Genomic DNA, 24,652 nt, shown 5'->3' on the forward strand with positions numbered 1-24,652 from the left:
CCATCTTCTCCAAAGAGACTCGGACTTTGCCGTCGATCACTTTGTCTTGTTGATCTTCGTCCTCTGAAGAGTCCGATGGCTCGAACTTGGTGGAATCCTTGACGAAAGCGTCTTGACCGTCACCGATCTGATTGTCGAGCAGATTCAGCCTGCTTCTTTCTGTAAGCTTGTCGGAGACCTCGCCCTCGTAACTGGGCTGTAAGTAGCTCACTTGGTAGCTTACGGGGAACGTAGACTCGACGGACTTCAGCTTCGTCAGAAAATTGTCCGAGTCCTCCAGGTCTTTTGACAGAGACTCGAGTGTCTCGTAGCACTTCGGAGACGTTGCGTATCTGTTTATTGGCTTGTCTTCGCTGCGAGGACTCTCTGAATCCTCGCTGTCTTCGTCCAGGTCCTCCTCGTCAGCAGGATGCTTCGATTTCAATGTTTCGTTCGTACGAGGTAAGGGAGATGAACTGTCCCGTGATTTTTCATAGTTTTTGTATACACTGTCAGCTGCGTCACGTTTGATCGATTTCGAGGCAGCATCCTTTTCCAGGTCCACTGCTTTTGATGAATTACTTGTCTCGTTGTTTTCCAAATTTCTCGCTGAAGACTCTTTGTCAGATCGAAGATCGCTTTCGGAATCGGACGCCAGAAAGTTCTTCGAGTACGCTTGTCTGTCCGATTCGATCGAAACAGGGTCCAAACGATCCCGTTCCCTAAATGTGGACGACTCTGCTGGCTTTGTACCGCGAGACCTAGATGACGTACATCTTTCATAGTTCTCGTCGAACTTCATCGACTTCTTCAAGGCATCCGCTGTTTCACTTTTCCCGGAGTACGTCCGGGGTGACAACCTGTAAGTATTTTCCGTTTGCAACAAGGACACATTCGACAGGGCTTCAATCAAGTCGTCCGCGTTCACATGTTTCCTCGAAGCAGTCTTCTTCAGAGAAGACGATGAGGAAGACACGTCCTGCGAGTTCAGAGCGAGAGAAGGAACGTTAACGTACTCGTGAGAGTCTCGACTCCTGGTGGATTCTCGACCCAGGACGTCTTCTTCCATCTTCTTCGAGTCTTTGTTGTGAAATTTTAGAATAGCCGAGATCGCGCTGTTTCTTTCGCTGGAGCCATCTCGAAATCCAGGAGAGGACAGTCTCTCCGTCCTTTCGTGGACCTTGGTCGTCGACATGGGAATCCTGGTGGCTTTGACTTCACTCGGATCCAGGAAACACTTGGATAATGCCTTACTCAGTTGAGAATCGCGGCTTTCCTGATACTGTGTCTTCGAGTTCTCGAACCCTGACCTCGAGGACACAGATTCCACAGACTGCACGCTGCCTTTAGCGGAAGCGCCTCCCGAGAACGCTGCTTTGGTCGTCGAAGACCCAAGGTTTTCCTGATATTGTGTCTTCAAGTTCTCGAACCCTGACCTCGAGGACACAGATTCCACAGACTGCACGCTGCCTTTAGCGGAAGCGCCTCCCGAGGACGCTTCTTTGGTCATCGAAGACCCAAGGTTTTCCCGATATTGTGTCTTCAAGTTCTCGAACTCTGGCTTCGAGGCCACGGATTCGAGAGAATGCACGCTGCCTTTATCAGAAAGGCCTCCCGAAAACGCTGACTTTATCATCGGAGACCCAAGGTTTTCCCGATATTGTGTCTTCAAGTTCTCGAACCCTGGCTTCGAGGCCACAGATTCGAGAGAATGCACGCTACCTTTATCAGAAAGGCCTCCCGAAAACGCTGACTTTGTCATCGGAGACCCAAGGTTTTCCCGATATTGTGTCTTCAAGTTCTCGAACTCTGGCTTCGAGGACACAGATTCCAGAGACGCTGGTTGGTCAGCATTCATAACGAAATTCGAGTATGAAGGGTTGTCGAGAGATTCCTTCGAAGACGAAACCTTCTGATAGCTTCCCAAAGATTCGTCCCCGTAACGGTCCTCTTCGTAGTAATTGCGGATTTCTGTCGGGGCCCTTTCTACGGAAACGTCGCGGCGGGTCCCCAATGAAGACAGCGGCTCTAAAGTCTGACTACGATAACCGGAAAGACTCTCTCTGGCAGACAGAAACTTTCGTTGATCAGCAGTCTTATCAGTGCTATTTCTTTTATCGCAACAATCGCTTCTTGGCGTGTCCTTGACTCTATAAAAAGACATCGTCGATGATCCATGATCCTTCTCATTGGCAGGTGATTCGTTGATTGGGCTCAATGATTCGTCCAAACTTATCTTCGAACCAGGAGAAGCGGTGAGATTCCTAGAACTGTCTAAATTACTGAAGACTTCTGGAGGAGTTGGCATCCTAGAGAATCTGTTGTAGCTTGAAGCTGTAGAATGCCTGGAACTATCCAAATTATTGAAGACTTGGCGGGGAGTTGGAATCCTAGAGACTCTGTTATAACTCGGAGCTGACCCTAACTCAATATTCGGAGGAAAACCGATCCTATCAGTGACGTTCTCGTAGTCAGAGCTTGGCTCACTGCCTGAGCTGAGATTCTGCAAGATCACACCCGAGTTGGGCCTGTATCCGCCGAATTTCGATGGCGCACTGCACAGGGAAGCTCTGCTCGACGAAACCCGAAATAAAGGAGGGCTCTTCTGCGACCTGGACGAGTTGATGACTGGGAGCTGATCGCAGCGTGCACTGTGAGTGGATGGTGTTTCTGACAGCGAATTGTGCCGCTGGGTGTCGGTTCTTGGTGTCTCATCTACCGAAAGTACTTCATCAGAATTATTCGCACTTGTTGGCTGAGACGCGATTGCCTGCGCCTGCATGCCCCCGGGGAGAAACTTTGCTCTTCTTCGAGTCCTGGCGTCGCTGTTCTTCGATTCTAAACCTCTTCTGGACTGGTGGGACTCCTGCTCCTCTTTCTCGTCGTTCTCGTCGATTCGATTCGTCTCGTTATAGAAGTAAAGATCTCGTTTCCTAGAAAGTCGTCGGCTGGTGTTGATCGCTCGACTTGCCAGCAAAGCAGCTTCGTTTGGTGAGGGCAGATCCTGAAGACGCCTCTTCAAATCTGAAGCTGAACTGCCTCCAGAACTGCTGCCGCTGCTTCTCGTAGGATTTCCTTTCTCCTTCTTCAGCCAGCGTTCTGCACCTTCAGGGTTACGTCCACTATTTATTGGTTAGCGTTTGAGGTGTGTGTTAATTCCTACGATTTCTTTCTATTGTACGCCATAAGTTTGCTTATAAGTTTGCTCGCGTTACTCGAGGAAGGATAGAGAGGTGAAGGAGATGAGTGTAATTAATTAGGGGAAATTAGATGGAGTGATCATACCGGAGGGACAAAATGGAGGATTTGGGGCTTTCGGTTCTGAGTTCTCCGGGTTTCTGGCGTTGTTGCTTAACATAGCGGGTCCATGAGAAGTAGTTTACTGATTTTGCATTCACTGATGCTGATTCGGAGGTTATCAAAATGTTCAGGCTGCTTTGTGTTCACGTTGGACAATCGAAAACATGTGAATACCATTTTTGCAGTGCAGCTGTGGGGTTGGGCTGGTTTCATAAAATGTGGAATATTATTTGAGTGGGTGTATATTAATTAAATAACGAAAGGGTTACATATAATCATTATAATTTACAATTTCAAAAATCTGTAACACGTAGGTGTCTTTTTATGGACATTCAGTTGGTGGCTTTAAATAAATTTATAAGGGTGTGGTCTCTTTTCCTTCTTCTGTTGAAGTTACATGCAAAGAAACAGTTCAAGAATTATTAAAAATATTGCTGCAAGTGATTCTTACCGCTCTAACCGTAAGATGCAATATTAAAGGCGGCAAGAATCATTTGCTCCTATCAAACGTCCATACAGCGCCATTTGAAGTAACGGCAAAACGATCAAACTATTACACAAATTTACCGACAGAAGAAATTTTTTTGAACACCGACGAGATAGCTCAGGAAACAACATTCTTTTGTTTCATTCATCATTTATATAATCTCTGACATGAGATTTAAAATTCTATCAGCAACAGCGCCGTTGTAGAATATTGGCACAGACGAGGTATAGGAGTCTCCTATACCTCGTCTGTGCTAGAACTTTACTATTATCCAGTGTTGATAAGTCAACGACAGGTGGCGCCAGTAGTTAAGTCCCCAAAATGATCGATTATCGATAATGTTTGGCTAACAGTTTCAGCGTTTTGCCACTACGTCCAGTGGCGCTATTTTGAGATTTTCAGGAGCAGATGATTCTTGCCGAAATGTAAACGGCATCTTATGAGATTTGCGGCAAGAATCATTCGTGGGAAAGTAAAATGAATCATTAAAACGAATTAAAATAAATAAAATAACAAATATTGCACTATTTTTGTATTCCAGATAATGTAATTCACTTTTCGAATTATAACGTATCAGACAATATCGTTTTATACTAGTCAACAAGAGGAATTTGTATAGTAAAGTATAAAGCTAGCCAATAACAATTATTGCTGCCCTCATGTTTGTCCATTAGAAGCATTAACTTCTTATGACTTCACTTCAACACGTTCTGTATCCAAACTCGCAGTAATGAAAATTGCTAAAAAAAAAAAAAAAATGAGCACCGTAAATTCTCCAACCAAGATCAATTAGCTCGTCATTCTCCTGCACCTTTCACTAACCTTTAAATTTCTTACTCGCTTACCCAATGATTCCTACATTAAACTCCGTGGTACTGTTGCATTAGCTGCATCAGAGTTTCATCTTTCCCATTTAATCGCGCTCGCACTGTTTATTATTTTAAACATTGCCTACAATTATTAAACTTAGCATTTTCAAGTCCAAATAAAAGAATTATTCCAGAATGGAATTCATTTTCATTGAATACATCAATTCGTCCTGGATCTAATTGTTACATTCGGCATCTCAATTTTTCATTTTATTTCACAGAGGAAACATACCTTCGGTTCTTTAAAAAAGTAAATTAGCAAAAGTTTTCGTCTGCAAAGAGTTATAGGTATACTCTCAGGGGTAGCAATCTTCGAAAATAGACAACTACTACGTATACAACTTTGTAAATTTTTAATATTTCCCACCATACTGTCTAGGAGTAAACTAAGAAACTTCAAGGAACGCGTGGTCCATGTCAAACATAAATTTAGCGGAAAATAAGTTCCAAATTTCCGCAGAAAAATGCCGGACCTCCGAAGGTGAAAGTTCAGGCCGAGAATTTCTCATCGAGCCTGATTCCCAGATCAGAATGATCCAATTCCGAATTATCCACGCCAACGCCGATCCGGCGGGTCCGCTTTTCAGTGTACCACGCGCCGTTGATAGACCGTGCACAATAACTATCGAGATCTCATTGTCGCCGATGAAAGCTGATCCTAACTGAATGCCTATCGAGAGTATAGTCACCCTTGAATTGGCTCCCCCGTGTCGGGGCAAAAGCGGCGTGAAAAATCCTGGCCCGTGGACCGAGGAAGCTCCCGACAACTTGCTGTTTCGAGTGTCCTCGAGAACGGTTCGTCCCGGCGATCCTTTCGGCCGTAAAATTTCTCTGACTCAATCGGTAAAGGGTTGGGCAGGATCGGCTGAGCCTTCGGTAATCCAAGGCTTACACGGGCTTGAGTGTAAATATTGATTCCAATCTGGTGTCAGCGACAATGGGCCTCGAGCCTGGGGGCTGTACCTTCCGGATTGTCCCTGGTGGTCGAGCGTGAGCCGCTGTCAAAACAGTCATTACCACCTTGCGAAATAAATGTTTCTTAGCCACAGTGAGAGAGAGAGAGAGAGAGAGAGACGAACAGAGACGTCTCTCTTATCTCTCGGATCTGTGTCCATCGATGATGGGCAACAGATGGAGCAGATAATCGAGATGGTCGGTCGTGTGCTGGTTGGGTCACTGGCTTCCTCTTCGAGGTAACTTAGGATTATTCGAAATGGGACAATGTTCAGCATCCCCCTTCAGCTGGCAATTGATCCGTCATTGTTTCTTCAGATCTTTCCTTCAGCTCAACACGTTATCTACCGGCGACCATATCATAATTTTCGGAAGTCTATAGCTAAGGAATTTTTAGTAGATCTTTCAACTGCAGTAGGAATTGCAATCGTAAACCAATCGGTCATCTCCAGCAACGTAATCTAATAGTTTCATTTGAAATCAAAAGAAGATTATTAAGCCCCCTCTTGGCATAGCACAATTATTGTAAAGCCTATTAACACAGTACGACAACTACAATTCACACAAATTGTTCGAAAGCGAAAGCAATTTTATCCATAATTCTGCAAATTCTTTTAAAGTTGTTGTTTATAACAAGATTATTTAACGTACAGTTCAGTCCCGAAAAAGCCGATTGGTAGGCTACAGGTAAATTGTCAAGTATCGTAGAAAAGGAACGATATACAGTGAACTCTCGATATATGTCAACAACGCGGCTCACGGCAGCGTCACGTATCGTCCAGGAGACATACCCGAGCCCTGTTAAGTTTACACTCCTTGCGGTCCGAGGCCTTTCGAGTGTGGATAATTCCGCGACGTTTATCATCGAGGCCTTGGCGACATATACACAGAAATCACTGTACTCGGCGAAACTGTTCGACCAGTCTACAAACGAATGATCAATCCTTTATTAAAACACAATGCGTCATAACAAGTGGTACAGACACGTCACCCCTAAAGCGATAAACCTGTTACAGTATCGTGGAGGTAAACGCGTTAATTTTCTTAAGACCTACAGGTACGATCACGGGGCATGAGGGATGAAGCGGGCGATCAAAAGTTCACTGAAATTTCCGGGTTCATCTGCCCTTGCCGATTCTGTCGACATCGACGGAGCTCGCGGTGTTCATCTGCCTCGGGGGTGGCATGTCACCGGCGATTGGCGCCCCGCTGAAGCCAACTCTGCTCCTCGGCGACAGGCCATGGAACTCGGGAAGATTCTCCGCGTCGTACATCTGTATGTGTTGGGCGAAGGAATCGGCGTGAAGCCTTGTCGCCATGATCCCGAACCCCTCGACCAACGCCAGGAATACACCCCCAACCGTCGCGCTCCCTATCATCGAGGGGATGCCGGTTCTCGCGGCCAGAACGCCTCCGGTCAGGGCGCCGCTCAAAATCGAGTTCCACGGATCGTCCTTCGATCGACAGCGGATCAGGGTGCACTCGATCGCCGAGAAAAGACCGCCCCAGAGAGCGAAGTTCCCGGCCACTTGGGGCACTCGGTTCTTCATCGCTGCCAGACCGCCGAGCAGCCTCCTATTGATCCCCGAAGGCGCGTTCCGGAATCCGATGACGCTCTGCAAGTTCAACACACCTGAACTGATGCCGGCCGAGTTCGCCAAGCTGCCAATTACGATTCTAATCGGGCCAATGCGACCCGCAGGTTAGGATCTCGAGTTTTTGGCTCGAGAACGCTAATAGAGGTAGGTGCATATTATTTTTCTGTTTGGATAGTTTGTTAAGGATTTCAGGCGATGTCTGCAGGTGTTGTTAGGGGTTCGAGCAAATTCTGCGAATCTTTTTTATTCGGATTGGATTTGTAAACTTTTTGTGAAAAATTGCTTAAATGTTGGTCTATAGTGCCTGACCCTATGTAGTGTCTTTCGACTGCGTTCACCCTTGCACGTTTTCGAATCGGAATTGAAACACATTTTGATGATTTAAAGTGCGAAGCATGATGAAGTATTATTCTAGCATCTTTTGTACAGCTATTTGTGCAAGATTTCCTAAAGCAATTGACTCCATTAAATTGACTAAATTGAATAGAACGCGTGTTCTTAAATTCGTGCGTAGAATCGGTCTGTTTATTAATATCTATTCTAATTTGAGGTTGTGAAACAGATTTAATCAGAATCGGCGGAAAACGTGCTAAATTGACAAGCGGGATGAATAAGGGTTAAAATGAATACTTACTTAATGCGATCCACACAGTGGAGTGAATTTTTGGTACATTTTACTCGCTGATTCTGATAAAAAGCTGGTTTATTACAAATTGGTTTGTTCACCTGAAAAAGTGATCCGCAAATGGCACCCATGGTGAAAGCGCCTCCACAATCGTCCACGATCCTCCAGGGACAAGGTTCGCGGTTATATTCCATCCCCTAGCTTGTCACTCTAATTGATCTCTCGTGAAATTGTTAACTAACACATGCTCGAAGTACACTATTATCAGGATCTTATTTCAATCCGGACTTCTCGGCGAATTCTTTACTCATAATTTTCCGAACAGAAGACACAGAAAGCCAAACTTCGCTCTGGTGCTCTCAATATTTATTTAAAAAAAGTAACAGCGTCATGTATACGAATATAAATTGCGTGAAACTGGCCGTTTCACGGGAAACTCTGTGACATTTTCGACTGATCGCTTTCGTGTCGATTTGTATCGATACGGTGAACATTTCTAAGCGAGAAACACGAATTTCATTTTTCGAATAAAGAAACTAGGAGATGAATCATAACCGACGTTGTCTCTGAAATATTACTTCCAAATCCATGGTGAATATGGTTCTCTTGCAGAACGGCTCCGTATGAAAACCGTCGAAGCCCTGAAAATTGTTATTCCCGTCGAGTTTCAGAGAATGCCTGTATTGATACCGTTCAGCAACCAAACCTCCGCTGTAGTCCGTATTTAGAGAACCTACGAAAACACTTGAGTTGTTGCGACAGCCGTCCATAATCGTGTCTCTGTTTCAAATTGTTCCCGGGGCCATTGTGCCCCCGTGGCAGTCCGTTAATAATAACATGTATTTAAATCGAGACCCCCGTTATATTTTCTCTGCTCCTCTGGCTGGACCTTCTTCCGGAAATTATGCAGATTACTAAACAAATACAAATCAATCTCATCAACGCATCACTCCGATATCCTCTTGTTTCGCTGAAAAGAACATTTTCCTCTGGTATATAATAATACATGAATATACTAGTATATAGCTGAATAGACTATGATATACCAGAATATACTTGAATATACTGGAATGTACTTGATTATACTAGAATATAGCAGAATAGACTAGAATATACTAGAATATACTTGAATATACTAGTATATAGCAGAATAGCCTGGGATATACCAAATTTACCAGAATATACTAGAATATAGCAAAATAGCCTCGGATATACCAGAATATAATTGTATCTACAAGAATATAGCAGTATACACTAGAATATACCAATATATACTTGAATATACTAAAATATAGTAGAGCACACTAGAATATACCAGAATATACTTGCATATACTAGAATATAGCAGAATAGCCTACATAATACAGAATACAGTACCTACAAGTCCTTTTTACTATATTTTTATCCTGTTGCAAATTAACGATACCGTCCTTTTCAATAACCACGCGTCAACTTTTTACTGATATCATACAATCTTTGCGAGATGTAAGAACGCCAATCGAATTTTTCTTCTCTTTCAATTGCAAGAAGTACGAATGCCGATTAAAGTCGTTATAAAGAGCTTGTATATTTCCTGAACAGTCTCACGTTGTAATGCAATAAAACGAGCCGGAGTTCGCATTCCGAATTAATTTCACGAAGTATAGCCGCGTAAAAAAGACACGCTAGACCGCTTTTTTTTTTAGCAACAATGTAGCCGGGGAGCCCGGTTGTACACAAGCAGAGCGAGAGAAGAAAAAGGAAAGGGGTCCCGAGACTCACCCCTTCCCGTCTCGGGAATAATTACCGGCCGGTGTAATTACCGTGGTGCCTCTACACGAGCGAAGGTGAGAAAAAGCTGCGTCAGTGCCCGCAGAAGAAGTGGCATGGAAAAAACGAGTGATACGAGTCGATAAGAAGCAGATATATCTCGATCGAAGGACATCGATACCATCGGGCAGCTGTTGCGTGGTTCGGTCGTCTCGTGGTCCGACTCGGCAACAAAGGGGATCCCCTCTTTGTTAATCGTTCGCCATAATGGAAACAGAAAAGGGGTTCCACGCGATCTGACGTTAAATATGTACATGGAAGCGGACGTATCGCGGGGCACGAGGCAAATCGTTCCTAGTATTCTTTGTAATCGAACTCCCGGACAGGGTACACGAGATTAAACTTCGGCGGGATGACAATGATCAATAACCCGCGGTCCTTTCTGCTCGCCAACGAAAACATTCGCCGCGTTACACCCGGTACACGGTCGCATCTCAATGCTGGAGCCTGTGCAATAGCAAACGTAACATTGCTTCTATTTTTTTACATATTCTTTCGGTCTAAATCTATCGTTTTTTAACGTGTAGTTCGAAAGGAATTTTTATTCTGCTTTTATAACACCTTTGATATTTCTGTTGGATGTATTGATTTTTATCAAAATAATGCAGCTATATTTATTAGAGTAAGGACACACCAACTTCCCTGTCAATTTAATAGCTGCATTTTTTTACCCTTATGCCGACATCAAAAATTTTTGTATTTAATGTCAATTTAGAAACTAGTTCGAATTAGACACCAGAGTGTCCAAACGTTGATACAAGGGTTGGATTAACCCTAATGCACTCGAGTGGTGACTCTGAAGCACCACTAGAAATTGTTGTGGCATTGTTTCAAAGAAATTACAAAAAGTATTACAATGTACTTGTTACTTTACAAAATTTGTATTTAACAGACTACTAAACATTTAAATATTATATGTGGAAATCGGATCAGTTTCGTATGAATAAAATGAAAATATTCTAAGACGGAAGAAAAATTTAGTTTTAGAATGAAAGTAGCGCCGAGCGCAAAGGGTTAATTTATCGATCATGGATCAAATCAAGAAGCGAAGAAACGAGCTGGATGAAATGGTCGAGCGTTCAATAAAATTGTTAGAGAAACAAACACCAAGGACCAAGATTATTTTGAGAGTGATCAATTTATTTTCAATGTATCCGGACACTTTGTACAGGTTTTAAAGGTTCCAGATTCACGGAAAGCCTACGAGCGCAAGAAGCACCGAATTAAAGAAATAATCGCACGGATGCTCATCGGAAGATGTTCAGCTTCTTCAAGTTGATGTTTCGTACAAAAGTGAGGGCAGGTAGACTTTACGCAGAAGCGGATTGGATTAGGATTTGGTAGAAAGACCGGCGGGGAAGGTCGAACCCAATTTGCATGCCATAAACCACGACGGGTCGTGAGATTCAATTTTCAAAGAGTATCAGCAGCCTGCTGTGCTTATAGCATTTTCCCTCTTGCGCGTCCCTTATGCTACACACTCACGATTTTTATTGCTAAATATCCGAGAAACCGATGTTCTCCAATGACGTTCACCGATATCCTCCTTTAGCATTCTTTTTGCAAATTTTTTGCCAAATTTTTGACTCGAAAGAAAGATAATTTAACGCTGGAACCGGATGAGAAACTGAAATCTTCTCGCTCTGTCGGCAACGTTCCAACACAATTACTCTTCCACGTTACTTTTTTGCAAATATTCTGCTGAAATATTTATTTAAAAAAGTACAATAATTCTACTCTCTAGTTCGACGTATGTATATTGTTTCACGTATTTACAATTTATATATCTAAACTGAGACTATGGAGAAGCTACTTTTCTGGATGTACCTTCGACTGAAATGATTGTTTTGCAAATTGTCTACCCAACTTTTTCTTCAAACAATAAAACAACTTTCTTGACTGGTCCAGGAACCAGCGATTATTTGTGAAACGTGTTGACTCACTCGTAAAATACAAAACCTGTGATTATTGTTTGTGAAACGTTGGGGGTGTAGAGTGATAAGGCGACAGTATACAGGACAGATGTACGACCATGTGTTTCCTGGAGGCGTTAAATACGCGGTAACACTCGATGGGTTTAGTCGTTCTGTCACTGGATCCATGGTGGCATGAAACTGCACACTTATTTCTCGTATTACACCCACGTACCGTTGGGTAATCATCGTATAATAGCCGAATAATCATTTCTGCGAGGAGGGTCGCCGCGACGCTGGTCGGATAAATAAGGAGCCAGCCCTTAGGCTACGGGGCCAATATGGCCACCTTAAACGCGACGAGTTGCACCCCCATGCAACCCTGCTGCGATGTTTATTATTCACTTAGGATGCTCACATTCTATTTGTTCCCTACCAGCGACTTACCCCTTCCACGAGACGAACAAGTGTTGCCCTCGACATTAACATCTTCGACTCCCCTAAAAAAAATTTAAAAATTGTCTTTTGTCCCCTTACTGTTCAAAAAATAATATAGTATTTTTAAAACAAGAATTTCCGTGGACAGACAACTTACGAAAATCTTGAAGAAAGAATAAGGTACAAAGTTTTATAAAATTTAATTCCTTGTACGAATTTTTTCTGTTGAAAATATTATTATAAAAAATTCAATTTTATTTTTTTTTTTTCTTGATAGTTCAATATCTGTTGTAAAATAAGCGAGCAAATATTTATATTGATCGCAGTGAAAAATCTTGAACACTTCACCGCAGCGGTATTCTTTATTATTTTTATTCAAGTACTTGATGAGATAAAGACAGTTTTCGCCAATTACGTCTCTTCTTTCTGACGATTAACTCGTAATTCTCTGACTAATCTTTCATACTTTTACAGGATCCATCACAAGCATTCAAGCTCCTCTTTTCCTCGCGAGGTGTCACTGACTGCCTGCGATAAAGAATAATTACACTCATTATTCCCAGTAATAACAATTCACTCCCCGCAGTTATTAATCATCTGTCGTCGCAAAACAAAAAGAAAAACAAATAACTGGTTGATTACATGTTCCCGCAAACAGAAGTCCCCGTAATCCGGTGCGGGTACGAGAGTCGAACCTCTTTCGTCATCGATAAATGACGATGATCGGGCCCCGCACGGCAGGTTTCTTTCGACAGGATCAAAACCCCCATTTCGAACTTAACCAACCGTTTAAGCGCCTCGCGCGCGTGACAAAAGGGTTTCGTTCCCCGAACGTCCCGGACGTACTGATAGATTACACAAATGCTCTTTGCGGGAACAACATGGGACGGTTACCCTGAAATATTCATCCGAAACTTCGCTGTCGCAGACGACATTTGGACGTTAACCATCAACGGTGCCGCGGCTTTGATCTCGTATTCGTGATCGTTGATCGTCCGGGACCGTATCAAAAGGAGGATCGTTGATATTGCAAACCCCCTTTGCGTCTTACCGACCGCTAATCGCGGCGACATTAGTATTCTCAAACAGCCTGCTATTCCACGGCTCTGATCTTTCGTGGGACCACCTACCAAAAATCTGCCAGCATAAATTTATAACACTACAACAGAGGCAATAGAGTCGTTACTGGACCGCGGGTATTAAACAAATACAACGCTGAAAAGAGACCGAAAGGATTAGAGAATATTTTTAAATTGTTTTCAATGCGATCGACGTTCTTTGTACTCTTTGGTAAACATAGTCAAATTTTTTGAGTTTGCTGTATCGACTCACGGAACGAAGAATTTATGCAACGCGCTTTAAATATTGAAGCCACAAAGCTGTTTGTACATTTTGGTCGCTCGCAGAAGGATTAAAGTTACACAAACGGATAATTCAGTTTTGGTATAAAAGTTAGCACATGTGACGAAACAAAAATGGAGCAATTCTAAATGTATCGAGGTAGTTCAACGGAATTTTCTCATTTTTATAGACAGATTCGAAAAAGCAAGATCTTAAATTAAGGAGCTGGATTAAAGTGAAATACAGAAGAATGAACGATCATAAATCAATTCACTGGGATTTTTAAACGATCCTCCGTTCTCTGGATAGCACAATTATTCCCAGACTTGATCAAACACTTTCGAACAACATTTGAGTTTACTAACGCTAAAACTACCACGCACTAACAGTATCTGGTAAATATTGCCTTATAAAAACAGCAGTCCTAAAATTGAGATTGTCCACAATTTTCAATATAACAAATGCCTGGACCAAAAAATTCATTCCAGTATTTTCCATATGTGAATTTTCATAGTTTCAATAATTCTAAAATATAAAACCGGTCGTTTTGACCGTGATAGGTTTAGTGTTAAATTAATTTCTGCGTTAACGTACAAAGTGTAGGAGACGAGATTGGGATCAGAAAAATAGAAGAAGGTCGGAAGTGTACTTTCAATACCACACAGTCTAAATTTGTCAACTTTCTTGATTTCACGGAATGTCTGAGACTGCTGATTGAACACTCAAGCTCTGTTAAGACGAACCGTTTAGCGTGTTCGAAGAAATTAGGCCTGAATATCGTTCAGAAAAATCGACCGCCACGAGCCGAATTTGTGTCGAAACCGCCCCACCCTGATGTTCTCTCCCTTTCCCCTGAAATCCTCTTTTCAGTTAGATGCCATAGAAAGCGGGAACCGGTCCGGCCCACCGCATCCCACAATTAGTGGCCGTTATTGGCGTATGGTTGAAGAGGGGGTGGAGGTGTGGGGGGGGGGGAGGTAGGCAGAAAGAGAGACAGAAAGCGAAAGAGAGAAGAAGAGCCGAGGCAGAAAGCAAATTCGAGAGTCAGCGAAGTATGCGTGTGGGGCAAATTAAGTGGCCGTCCACGGGCCCTTTTTCGCCGGGAGGGCCCTGAAAAGGAAGCAGAAGGACAAGAAGGTGGCCGGTCTCCCTTTCGTCCGCAACTCCACGCCCATCGTTTCACGCGACAATGGCCACTGTCCGGCGACAAAGGCTAAACACCGAAAATATTGCCGAAAATCCTACTGTTCCGTTTTTCTCTGTGCGAGAGGACACGAGAGCCACGGGACGTCATCGGGGGGACCCTGAACGAGTAGAGAGGGGGGAGGGTGCAAGGGGGTCGAAGAAGGGTGGAAACGGTTCGAGCTAAATATCTCGAATTTAATCTATCCCCCCTCTAATCCTGTTACACGGCCAAACGGTCACGTTTCAGCCGCAGAGCGTCGACCGCGACCGGAATCAAGAAGGTGCGCGGGGGCTCTCGAGCAGATCTCGAGGACTTCCGCTCGGTTTCTGGCGCGGCCACGCGGCAACACGAGCCTCTCCACTCCACAATGACAAATCTCGTTCGTAGGGTCCTTCCTTCCGCCATCGGTCCCCGATTCTCGACACAATGGGCCTCGATAATAGGCTCGACACCTCTCCCACTACCCACGATTCTTCACTAGCCCACTCTTCTCCCTCCCCTCCGACCACAACTCGGTTCTTCGACTTAAAGATTTACGAATCGACTATTTTCTACGAATGCAACAACCCCTTGCCGCTCCGAAGTACAAACAGATTGCACATTTCGAGTAATTGGTCGGACAGAAGCTTCTGAACGTTGTACGATGTTACAGATATTACATTTCTCAATATTACTTTAACGATTAACTGCTTCGATGTAAATTCGTATTAAATCTTAAATCGTAGTTATGGATGATGTTCGATATTTACACAGTTTTCAACGCATAACAATTACAGTGTACTGAGTCCACCATCTTGAATCCCGGCGTAAGGTTATTAGTATATTGCGGACCTTTTGCGAAAGAAAAATCCTCTGCCTGAATTGCAACAAATTGGAGTGAAATAGAAATTTGACTGCCAAACTAGAAACCTCAAAAATTCCATAAAATCAAAGTGAGTTATTTGATGAAATAAAAATTGAAAATAATCGAATGTATGATATTAAGTAGTCCTCCAACTTTCTTGCATTTTACAAATCCTAATCGGTACAATGAATATATTAACGTAAAAATTCGTCACCCACATATGGGTGTAAACGTGTTAATAAGTTGAAAATAATACAACATTTTTAAATCGGTTTAATTATTGACAATCTTGTCGATCGGCAAGTACCGAGAAAAGTCCGACAAAATTTTGTCATTTGGCTGTAAACATTCGCTTTTCAGGTCCGCCGTGCGGAAACGCGTTTATCCGCAAAGAGTCTGTCCACGCTTCGTTAAACTCGTACCATCGGTGACGGTGTAAACACAAATGGCGTCCCGCCGAGGGCTCTCGCTTCCGTTTTCGAGTGGCAATTCGTTATTTTGTCGTTGGCCGCGTCATTGCCTCTTCGAGAGCATTCCAGCATCTTCAGCAAAGCCACGGGGTGTCGATCCGTGGCTGTGGTCGAGGAAAAATAGGGATCGATATTCTCTCGAACACGATGTCACGGTGTTCGGTTACCGGAAGAAGCGGTGAATCGAAGTTGGACACGTGGGTCCTTCTGGTCATTCGATTTCCATTTATTTTCAATCACTGTGAACTACCAGCGCAAAAATTTATTTTCCTGGTGTAGCCAAACGTTTGATTTTTTATGGTTCATACAGGCAGCCGAAAATATTCTGGAATTTCGAATAGTTTGAGATGATTAAAAATGTTGTTAGCCAATTTAACGTTCAGAGGTTGAAACGTGTCCACCGTAAAAGGGTAATGCAATTAACACTAGATTTACGAGACCCGTCAAAATGACGGACTCGGGATTTGTAAATTTACAATTATTAAGAGTGCAAGGACGCACTTGTGAAGAATTGTTCAATAGATTCGTTTCTTTGAGCACATATCACAATAAAAATGGCTGAAAATCGAAGTAACTACAATTTTGTGAAATAGTCATTTTTAGCGCCCCGTAAACCTAGTGTTAAGCAGCTTTCTATTTTCATTTCGAATAAGTCTTTCAAACGTTCAGGCTCAATTAAAATTGCCAATGCTTTCCTCAATAGTTTTAATGGGTTGGAAATAATATTTTTTTGAAATTCTTTAAATGTCTCTGTCGTGTAAGTGCATAAAACCCGCAGTTCAATAACATCAAATACACTGCGAATCAGTATAAGATTCATAAAATCAAATTCGTCCGCAGGAGCCAAACAGAAACCGATTTCTCCGTCGAACAAAAAATCAATATTTCTCCCTCGAAAACGAAAATTGAAAAGATACTATATCGAAGCTGACAAAAGCAGAAGTGAAGACATAAACCGGGCGCGTATCCATGAAACGCGGCAGCGAAGAGAAAGAGCATTTAACAACGATGCTTTATGCATATTCTAACGAGCTTGCAATCAACTGGCACTAAACATTAGCAGGGCTTCTGGGTAGTTGGGCCGGCGGGGGGCACGTGACCCTCTTTGTAACGAGGCTGCGAACGAAACCGAGAGGGAAAAGGAGGAGAGAAAACCGGTAGAAGGCGAAGAGAAACACGATAGAACTGCCAGGACGGCGAAGAGAGACGGTCCATTAGCTTTGACGCTCCTCTCAAAGGGATGCTCCCGTTTTAGCGACGTGTACCATCCTGTTTCCTAAGCATCCCTTTTACACGGCGAGCAACGTTATTGCACCGGCCCAGGGAAATATCGTTTCCGCGGCAGCTTCTGCTTAAATATTCATAATTTATAAACTCTATCGTGCCGCTCCCGTCGGGCTTCGCCGGTTTCCACGAGATTTCAGCAGCGCTTCTTAAAACTACGTACTTTCCCACCAAAATGGAGCAGACAACAGAATTGACATTTTCACTGCCACGCACGAGACATCTTTCGACCTGATGCTGAAAATTGGCGTTTATTACAATTTCTAGTTATCTTGTTGCAGATCGGGAAGGTAGACTTCGTCTATCGACACTTGAAGCCCTAACAAAACTTGATCTTTTAATTACGAATAGTCTGCGAACCTTTCTCATTTGCCAACACTTCATGCCTGGGTCAGAACCCAGATAATTCGTTGTCTGATTTTCCCAGAAGTAGCAACAGGTGAGTAACGTTGCAACCCAATTATCAATGTTAAGGAAAACGTCTTTTCTCTTTTGATCATTCGAAAATCATTGGTACAGCGAATGCCCGATATAAGTCACTGCGAGCCTCGCGTTTAAAGGTCACTGGGACTACCCATTCCACCACGGATAGTGACTCTAACATTTCCAGCGTGCACAGTGTATTTCAAGTGCAACGTTCGGCGAGGACCACAGATTTCGTCTAAATGTCACTCGCCAGAACCGCGCGAGTGACTTATATCGAGATTTCACTGTATCCTGAAATTATTTTAGTACCTTTTCAGTCTCGTATTTGCCCTTTTAATTTTTGTTATAGATGCGTAAAATCCGCAGAATAACGATTACGTTTCTTCGATTACGAACTGATGAACAAACAAGAGGTTTGGAGGGGTTGAGAAAGGTGTGTAATTGGATCAGCGATCGCCAGGAGCAATCTCCGTGCCCAATCAAAGCGAGAGCATCTTCTATTCGGCAGAAAAGAACGTTTCAACCTGGACCGGCATAAAGCTGTTTCTGAAAGCGAGTAACTCTAGATTTGGTGCAATCAGATAGCGTTCGTTGACGCAGGAGAATAATAAGGTGCGTGTCCACTGCGAGCTCGTTCGCGGATAAGATCGGTGTCTCAGGATCACCGATAGTCTATGATTATACGACGGTCTGTGCGCGTCTTCGAAAAGCCGAAACCGGACTCGGCCCTGTCAAAACACAATAAAACGCGGCCAAAGGAAAGAATCGATTTCGCCGATCGTAACCGGAGGTTGCCCTACACGTGTGCGCGCCGATGTACCGAGTGTGCATGTGTACACACAGTCCCGGTGTAGATAGATACCGGCCCATTGTGTCGCCAACGCTAAAATGCTCTTCTCGCGCCGAATAATGGCGATAATTGTGACGAAATGGAGCATCATTGTGGGAAAAAAGGCGCGGTAACGATCGAGGGTGGCTCGCCCGGGTAAGTGGCAGATGCATGCCGCTCGATTGACAGCTTCTCCGATTTCTTTCTTCGAGGATCCACCATTGCTCCGCCTGCGAACGCGATTTGTGGCCTAGCTTCTTCGGTTTATCGGCCTAACCATCGAAAACCACCCTGCGCATTTCCCCTACTGCAATTTGTCCGCGTAATCGTTCAATCTGTGTGGCCTTTACGAAACTATACTAATTTTGGAGCTTAATCCTTTGCATCATTAATTGTACTTACGTTCTACTTGTGCGAAAATTTAATTTCCAACACATTTCCCTGCAAATTTTGGCAACTATCATTTTCGGAGTGATTTCTCTATATATGTCGCCAAGGCCTGGATGATAAACGTCGCGGAATTATCCCCACTCGAAAGGCCTCGGACGCTAAGGAGTGCAAACATAACAGGGCTCGGGACGATACACGACGCTGGCAAGACCTGTGTTGTTGACAAGTATCGAGAATTCACTGTGCTCGTATTGAGGAGCCTATTGTGTATTCTTTGTCGTCTGTACTCCCCTGCAATCGATTCTAGACATTGATTAACACTTTGACTGCCAAACTAAAAACCCCAAAAATTCCATATAATCAAGGTGTTAATTAATGAAATAGAAATCGAAAAAAATTAAATGTATAATATTGACTAGTCCTCCAACTTTCTTACATTTTACTGATCCTAATAAAATTTGGTACAATAAATGTATTAACCCTTAGCCCTCGAATGGCGACCGTAAGGCGCCACTAAAAAATGCTGTATCATTATTCAAAATATATTTTACATTATTAAATTTGTATGTATTTAATAAATTACTAAACATTTCAGTAGTGTACGAGTAAATCGCACCATTTTCGTATGTATCGCATGAAAAAATATATGTAGAAGGGAATTATTCTAGGTCGGAAGAAATGTTTCGTTTTCGAGTTAAAATGGCTTCGAGTGCAAAGGGTTAACGTAAAAATTCATTTTAAAACTTGGACAAATAATTCCGTCACCCACATGTGGGTGACATGGCAGTCAACGTGTTAAATGGGGGAAACAGACACACTCGTATTTAAGCGCCTATTAAAAATCCTTTTCAGTTTGTATTCCCCTGCAATTTCATAGAATTCGCACATACATTGAATGCGATTATGGGGATTAAATTGTGAGAGTTCAGCTGGTTCCGGAGATGATATAGCACAGTGTATGAAGCTGGATGAAACTGGCTGCACATCGAAGACAGTCGAAGTTAATCTCTGCTCTCCCGTTAGTCCAGAACGGATCCCAGCAACCCCAACGGCGGGGGTTAATAAATGTCGTGACGAAGCGAGCAAGTTTGAAGCCCGGGACGGTCGAGTTCCGTGCAGCTGGACTGCGCAAGGTATCTGTTAGTTTTGATGCCTCGAAATACACCCCTAATCGGTTTTCAAACTCTCACCTAAACGCTCGCGCACGTACCGCGGCCCCCGATAAACCAAACTTGAAGATTTCCCGTCCGCGTAACGGGAATCTGCGCTGGTAATGAGATAAGTCGGGCTCCGACAAATTTACAATCACTGTCGCATACATCAGAAACGTTCCGACCACCCAAAAACGATACCTCAAATCACAGTCATTTTTAATCAGCGACTATTGCACGTTCTGACTAAAATCCTATGCCGAAATGCACATTTTTAAACAAGTGGAGGAAGTACACATTTCTGAAACGGAAGAAAACATTATTTAACACTAGACCTTTATATTTTACAATTATTGAAACTGTAAAAATTCATTTATGGAAAATAGTGGAATAAATTTGCTTGTCCAAGCATTGGACAATCTTAATAAATTTAGGGCTGCTATTTTCATAAGGCAATATTTACCAGATACTGTCAATGCTTGGTAGGTCTAGTGTTAACTGTTTAACCGGGTAGAGTTAGGTTTTTATTTCGGAAATTTGACGTGCGTTTAAGAATCAGCTCGCTTCTTCGTGTAGTTTTCGTAATGTTCAGTGGACCGTCGCATAAGTCCCATAAGTGGGTCGTCCCATAAGGTCGTGCCGTTTACTCTTGCACCATTTAAATTCTAAAAATAAAATACGTAATCACCCTTTCATTCCGCAACCTCTTCCGACCTTTTCGGCAAAGACGTCATACCGCCACTATAAAATTTTTGTTGTTTTTCATTCAAATACTTTGCAATGGTGAACAATATAAAAATATCCACGGCACGAACTTACGGGACGACCTAATATATTTTTCACTCTCCGCTTCAAGAAGCGCCACATGATTTAACTATTTAACTCGGTAGAGTTGGGTTCTCATTTCGGCAATTTTATGTGTTTCAAGAATTGGCTTACTTTTTCAGTAATGCTCAGTGGAACATATTTTTTATTCTTCACCTAAGGGAATTAAAAATTTGCATGACCAAGAAGTTGCGATCGGCATGACGGTAAAAGTAAATAATAGTCGAAGGGGTTAACATGCTCGCTGCCGTGGAAACGAGCAAGCGAGCATCGGAACGGTTAATGGGAACGTTCGATTAACGGAGCAGGTGCATCGATAACAAAAATGGAGTCGCCGGAGCCCCGGGTAACGGTGTCGATCGACGAGAATATTGCAATTACATTGTACAGCGTGCCGGCTCGTACCGATTGATACCAGACAACGGTGTATTTCCGTGGCCGGTATATACAGAAACGGAAGAACGCGGGCAACAGAGGGACGAGGGGGGTGGGGGGTTGGAAAGAGAGGGGCTGCGCGATCGTACACGTTGCGACGTGGTGGTAGGGGGTAGAGAAATCGAGAGGGCGAGGAGGGGTGCGAGGGTCGAGGAGGGACGCGAGGCTGTTATTTGCAATGAAACGCAACAATTGCAATCGGAGTCGATGCACGTCGGCAGCGTCGGTAAACGCCATATTGCAGCTGGGCCGGTCTGAAAAATAGTGTTTTTGTGCGAGCCGAAACGGCAGATATGAAACCAGAATGGCGGATGCTTACAAATAGTTGCAGGGCGGCGCCTCCATATAAATGCGCGGCCGGTCTCGTTTTCTTTTGTTCGCCAGACCGGGCAACGAACGAAAAGGATTCTGTAAAAGAGGCCCCGCTACACCATCCCCCGTCGGCCTGCAAGAACGAATTCCGAGTTCCACCCCTTCGAACACCAGCCCCGTTGACTGCCGACAACCCCAGACACACACGGCTCCTTTTCAGAGCTAAGAGCCGGCCGTTCGCTGGAAAACGTTTTCCGTTGGCCAGAAATTGTCATTTGACTTTTAGATACTTTTATTGTCATTGTCATCAATTTTGATCGCAAGCTGCTGGGACTGAAGAAAAATTTGTTTCTTCGTTTAACCCTTAGCACTCGAGTGGTGACTCTGAAGCACCGCTAGAAATTGTTGTGGCATTATTTCAAAGAGATTACCAAAAATATTACGAAATATTTGTTACATTACAAAAATTGTATTGAATAGATCAGTACACATTTAAATATATGTGGAAATCGGATCAGTTTTTTCAAAAATTTAGTTTTAGAATGAAAATAGCGCCGAGTGCAAAGGGTTAATAATTTTAGGAAGTCGTTTCTTCCGGATCTTTCGTGTTTCGTCTACTCACTTTTGTCATAAATGCATACGATCCACAATATACTTATAATGACTAGACTGCGGATATTTATACAAAATAGAAATTTTCTCGATAATGACAAACTAGAGTGAACTAGTAAGATGAACTACAGTAAAATATTTTTAAGTTCTTCTAATACCTTCACCGTGTTATGTTTCTCCTTCTCATTTTTGTTGTAAATGCATAAATTCTGCAGTCTATTTATAGCAACTCAAAAGATATTCGACTCTCCAAAATTATCTCCATTATTTTCCGTTCATTTACTTCGTCCTACAAGCAATTAATAAACCGTCAATACGATGGGTAAAATAATTGAATTCAAAATAATGTTACAATTGTTATCAATTGTAAGAGCCACGATTTAATCTGTACACCTATTGTTTCACCTATTGTTTGGAAGATTTTGTAGCTTAGCGATTAAAATGTATATGGTTTGTATTCAACATCTTGCAAGAACGTTATGAACAGAAAATCGTGTTTTTGTGCCTTCTCCTTTTTTTTAATCGTGTGTTAATTGCAATGCTACGCTGGTATTAAATAGTTATTTGCATGATCGAAAGAAAGAGAATGTCAACGAAGTGACGTTTTTACTGCTGTTCCACTCATTCTTTGCTTAATTAAAATGATGGCTGTTCATTAGAACCATGGTCGTCTGAATTAATAAGAGGGGCATCGATGTTCGGATAATGGAACATTTGTCTAGCTACAGTGCTAGGTTAATTAATTACTAGAATGCGGATCTTTATGCATTTATAGCAAAACTGAGCAGATGAAATTCAAAATTGTAGGAAAATTTAAAAAATTTAAAGACGTCGATATATTAATTTTCATCTATTACAATTATTAACCCTTAGCACTCGAACGGCGACTGTAAGGCGCCACTAAAAATTGCTGTATCATTATTCAAAATATTTCTTACATTATTAAATTTGTTTGTGTCCAATAAATTAGTAACCATTTCAGTATTGTACGAGTAAATCGCACCATTTTCGTATGGATAACATGAAAAAAAAATACATAGAAGGGAAATATTTTAGGTAGGAACAAATGTTTCGTTTTGGAGTTAAAATAGCTTCGAGTGCAAAGGGTTAAGGGAAGAAACAACATTCTACTTGGTTTCTACTTCTTGTAATCGATGCAAACAATTTTTATTCTGCATAAAAATCCGCAGTTGCATATGGATCGTATTCAGCCTTCAGACAATGAAGAGGTCAGATATCTTAGGTTCGAATAATAGAGAGGTACTCTAACAACATTTCTCACAAATATATTAATCCGTTAGAATGTTTTCTTCCGTATGTTTGTAACCGTGCTAATCGTATTCGTGCTTCTAAGGATTTATTTCGCAGGTTGCCGAATGAAATAATTATTTAACTTATATATTGTGTATTTTTCGATTTACAGTATTGAATACATACCTGACCCTAGGTGGACAACAACTCCACTCGCTCCTGAATGGTGCGCAGACGCATCTTTCCGAAATCGACTCGAAATGCAAATCATCTAATTCTCAACCACTCCTGAACTTTCTCCTCGAAGAATAACAATTTTCAACTACTCAAAAATTGCCGAGCCAATCGAGAGTGAATCAAGTCACTCACGATAAAAACACCACTCCAAAAACCCTGCTTTTGACTCACCCACAGCCCCCACCCCTGTAAAATATCCCAAAAATGAAAATCCTCGGTATTAACGCGAATGAATCCCGATTAACAATTCTGGCATCGATTCCCGATATCGGATCGCTATCAGCCGGTCCGTATCAAACCGCCGCCACTTCTGCGAGCTTGGAATGGGGTGGCGAGGAGACAGAGAGCGGAGCGAGAGTGAGACAGAGAGAGAGAGAGAGAGAGAGAGAGAGAGACCTTCTCGGAGCAAGATTCCCAGCAAAGGAGAAAACGCGTCGGTGATTTTCTCACCGGTCGGCTGCGAATCGGCTATGATATCGAGCTTTGTAGCCGGTCTGATAAGAGACAACGGGGGCACAGGCAGGGGGAACACCATGACAAGGCGACGGCCGTCACACACAACCACCGCCCCCGGTGGTAGTTTACGGAATTCAGGATCAATATCCATCGTGGTAGGTGTGGCGGATGGCGGAGGGTTCCATCTTCGGCCGCCCTCTCGGTGCTTATTGGTCGGAGAATCGGCACACGGGCTCTGGTTTCCAGGCTGGGATCCCCGTGCTACGTTCTGGGCGAACGGGCGGAGCTTGGACCGCCTGTGTTTCCCAGGTGGGGAGAAGCCATCGGTGCTCTCTCCTGGCAGGCGGCCGAATCGTAAATCATGACCAGTCGGTCGCTCGGAGCGCATCGTGACAAACAGCCCGAAAACCGTCGGCAAACATCGAGGCCCCGCGATCGATCGTGTCCAAGAGGCAATCTGTAATCTCGTTCCGACGAACACGTCCTCTCTCTCTCTCGAAGGACACATCGGGTGCCGAGAGGGTGTTCCCAGTGACTGCGCGTACCCAAATGAATTCTACGGAATCGCGAGTGTGAAACGTGAAACGTGAAACGTTGATGACCTAGTGATCCGATCGAAGAGAAACTCGGG

At 43.1% G+C, this 24,652-nt stretch overlaps 1 protein-coding gene across 1 annotated transcript; it reads right to left on the reverse strand.

Annotated features, from left to right (window-relative positions):
- Positions 1-6,707: 6,707 nt before the first annotated feature.
- On the reverse strand, positions 6,708-8,006 carry LOC143354953 (mitochondrial import inner membrane translocase subunit Tim17-A). Its single transcript, XM_076789343.1, has 2 exons — positions 7,914-8,006; positions 6,708-7,205 (listed from the first exon to the last, which is right to left on the reverse strand). Exons 1-2 carry the CDS (start codon positions 8,004-8,006, stop codon positions 6,708-6,710), a joined length of 591 nt encoding a protein of 196 aa, XP_076645458.1.
- Positions 8,007-24,652: the final 16,646 nt, after the last annotated feature.

Source organism: Halictus rubicundus, chromosome 6 (assembly GCF_050948215.1).
Source record: "Halictus rubicundus isolate RS-2024b chromosome 6, iyHalRubi1_principal, whole genome shotgun sequence".
Taxonomy (NCBI): Eukaryota; Metazoa; Arthropoda; class Insecta; order Hymenoptera; family Halictidae; genus Halictus; species Halictus rubicundus.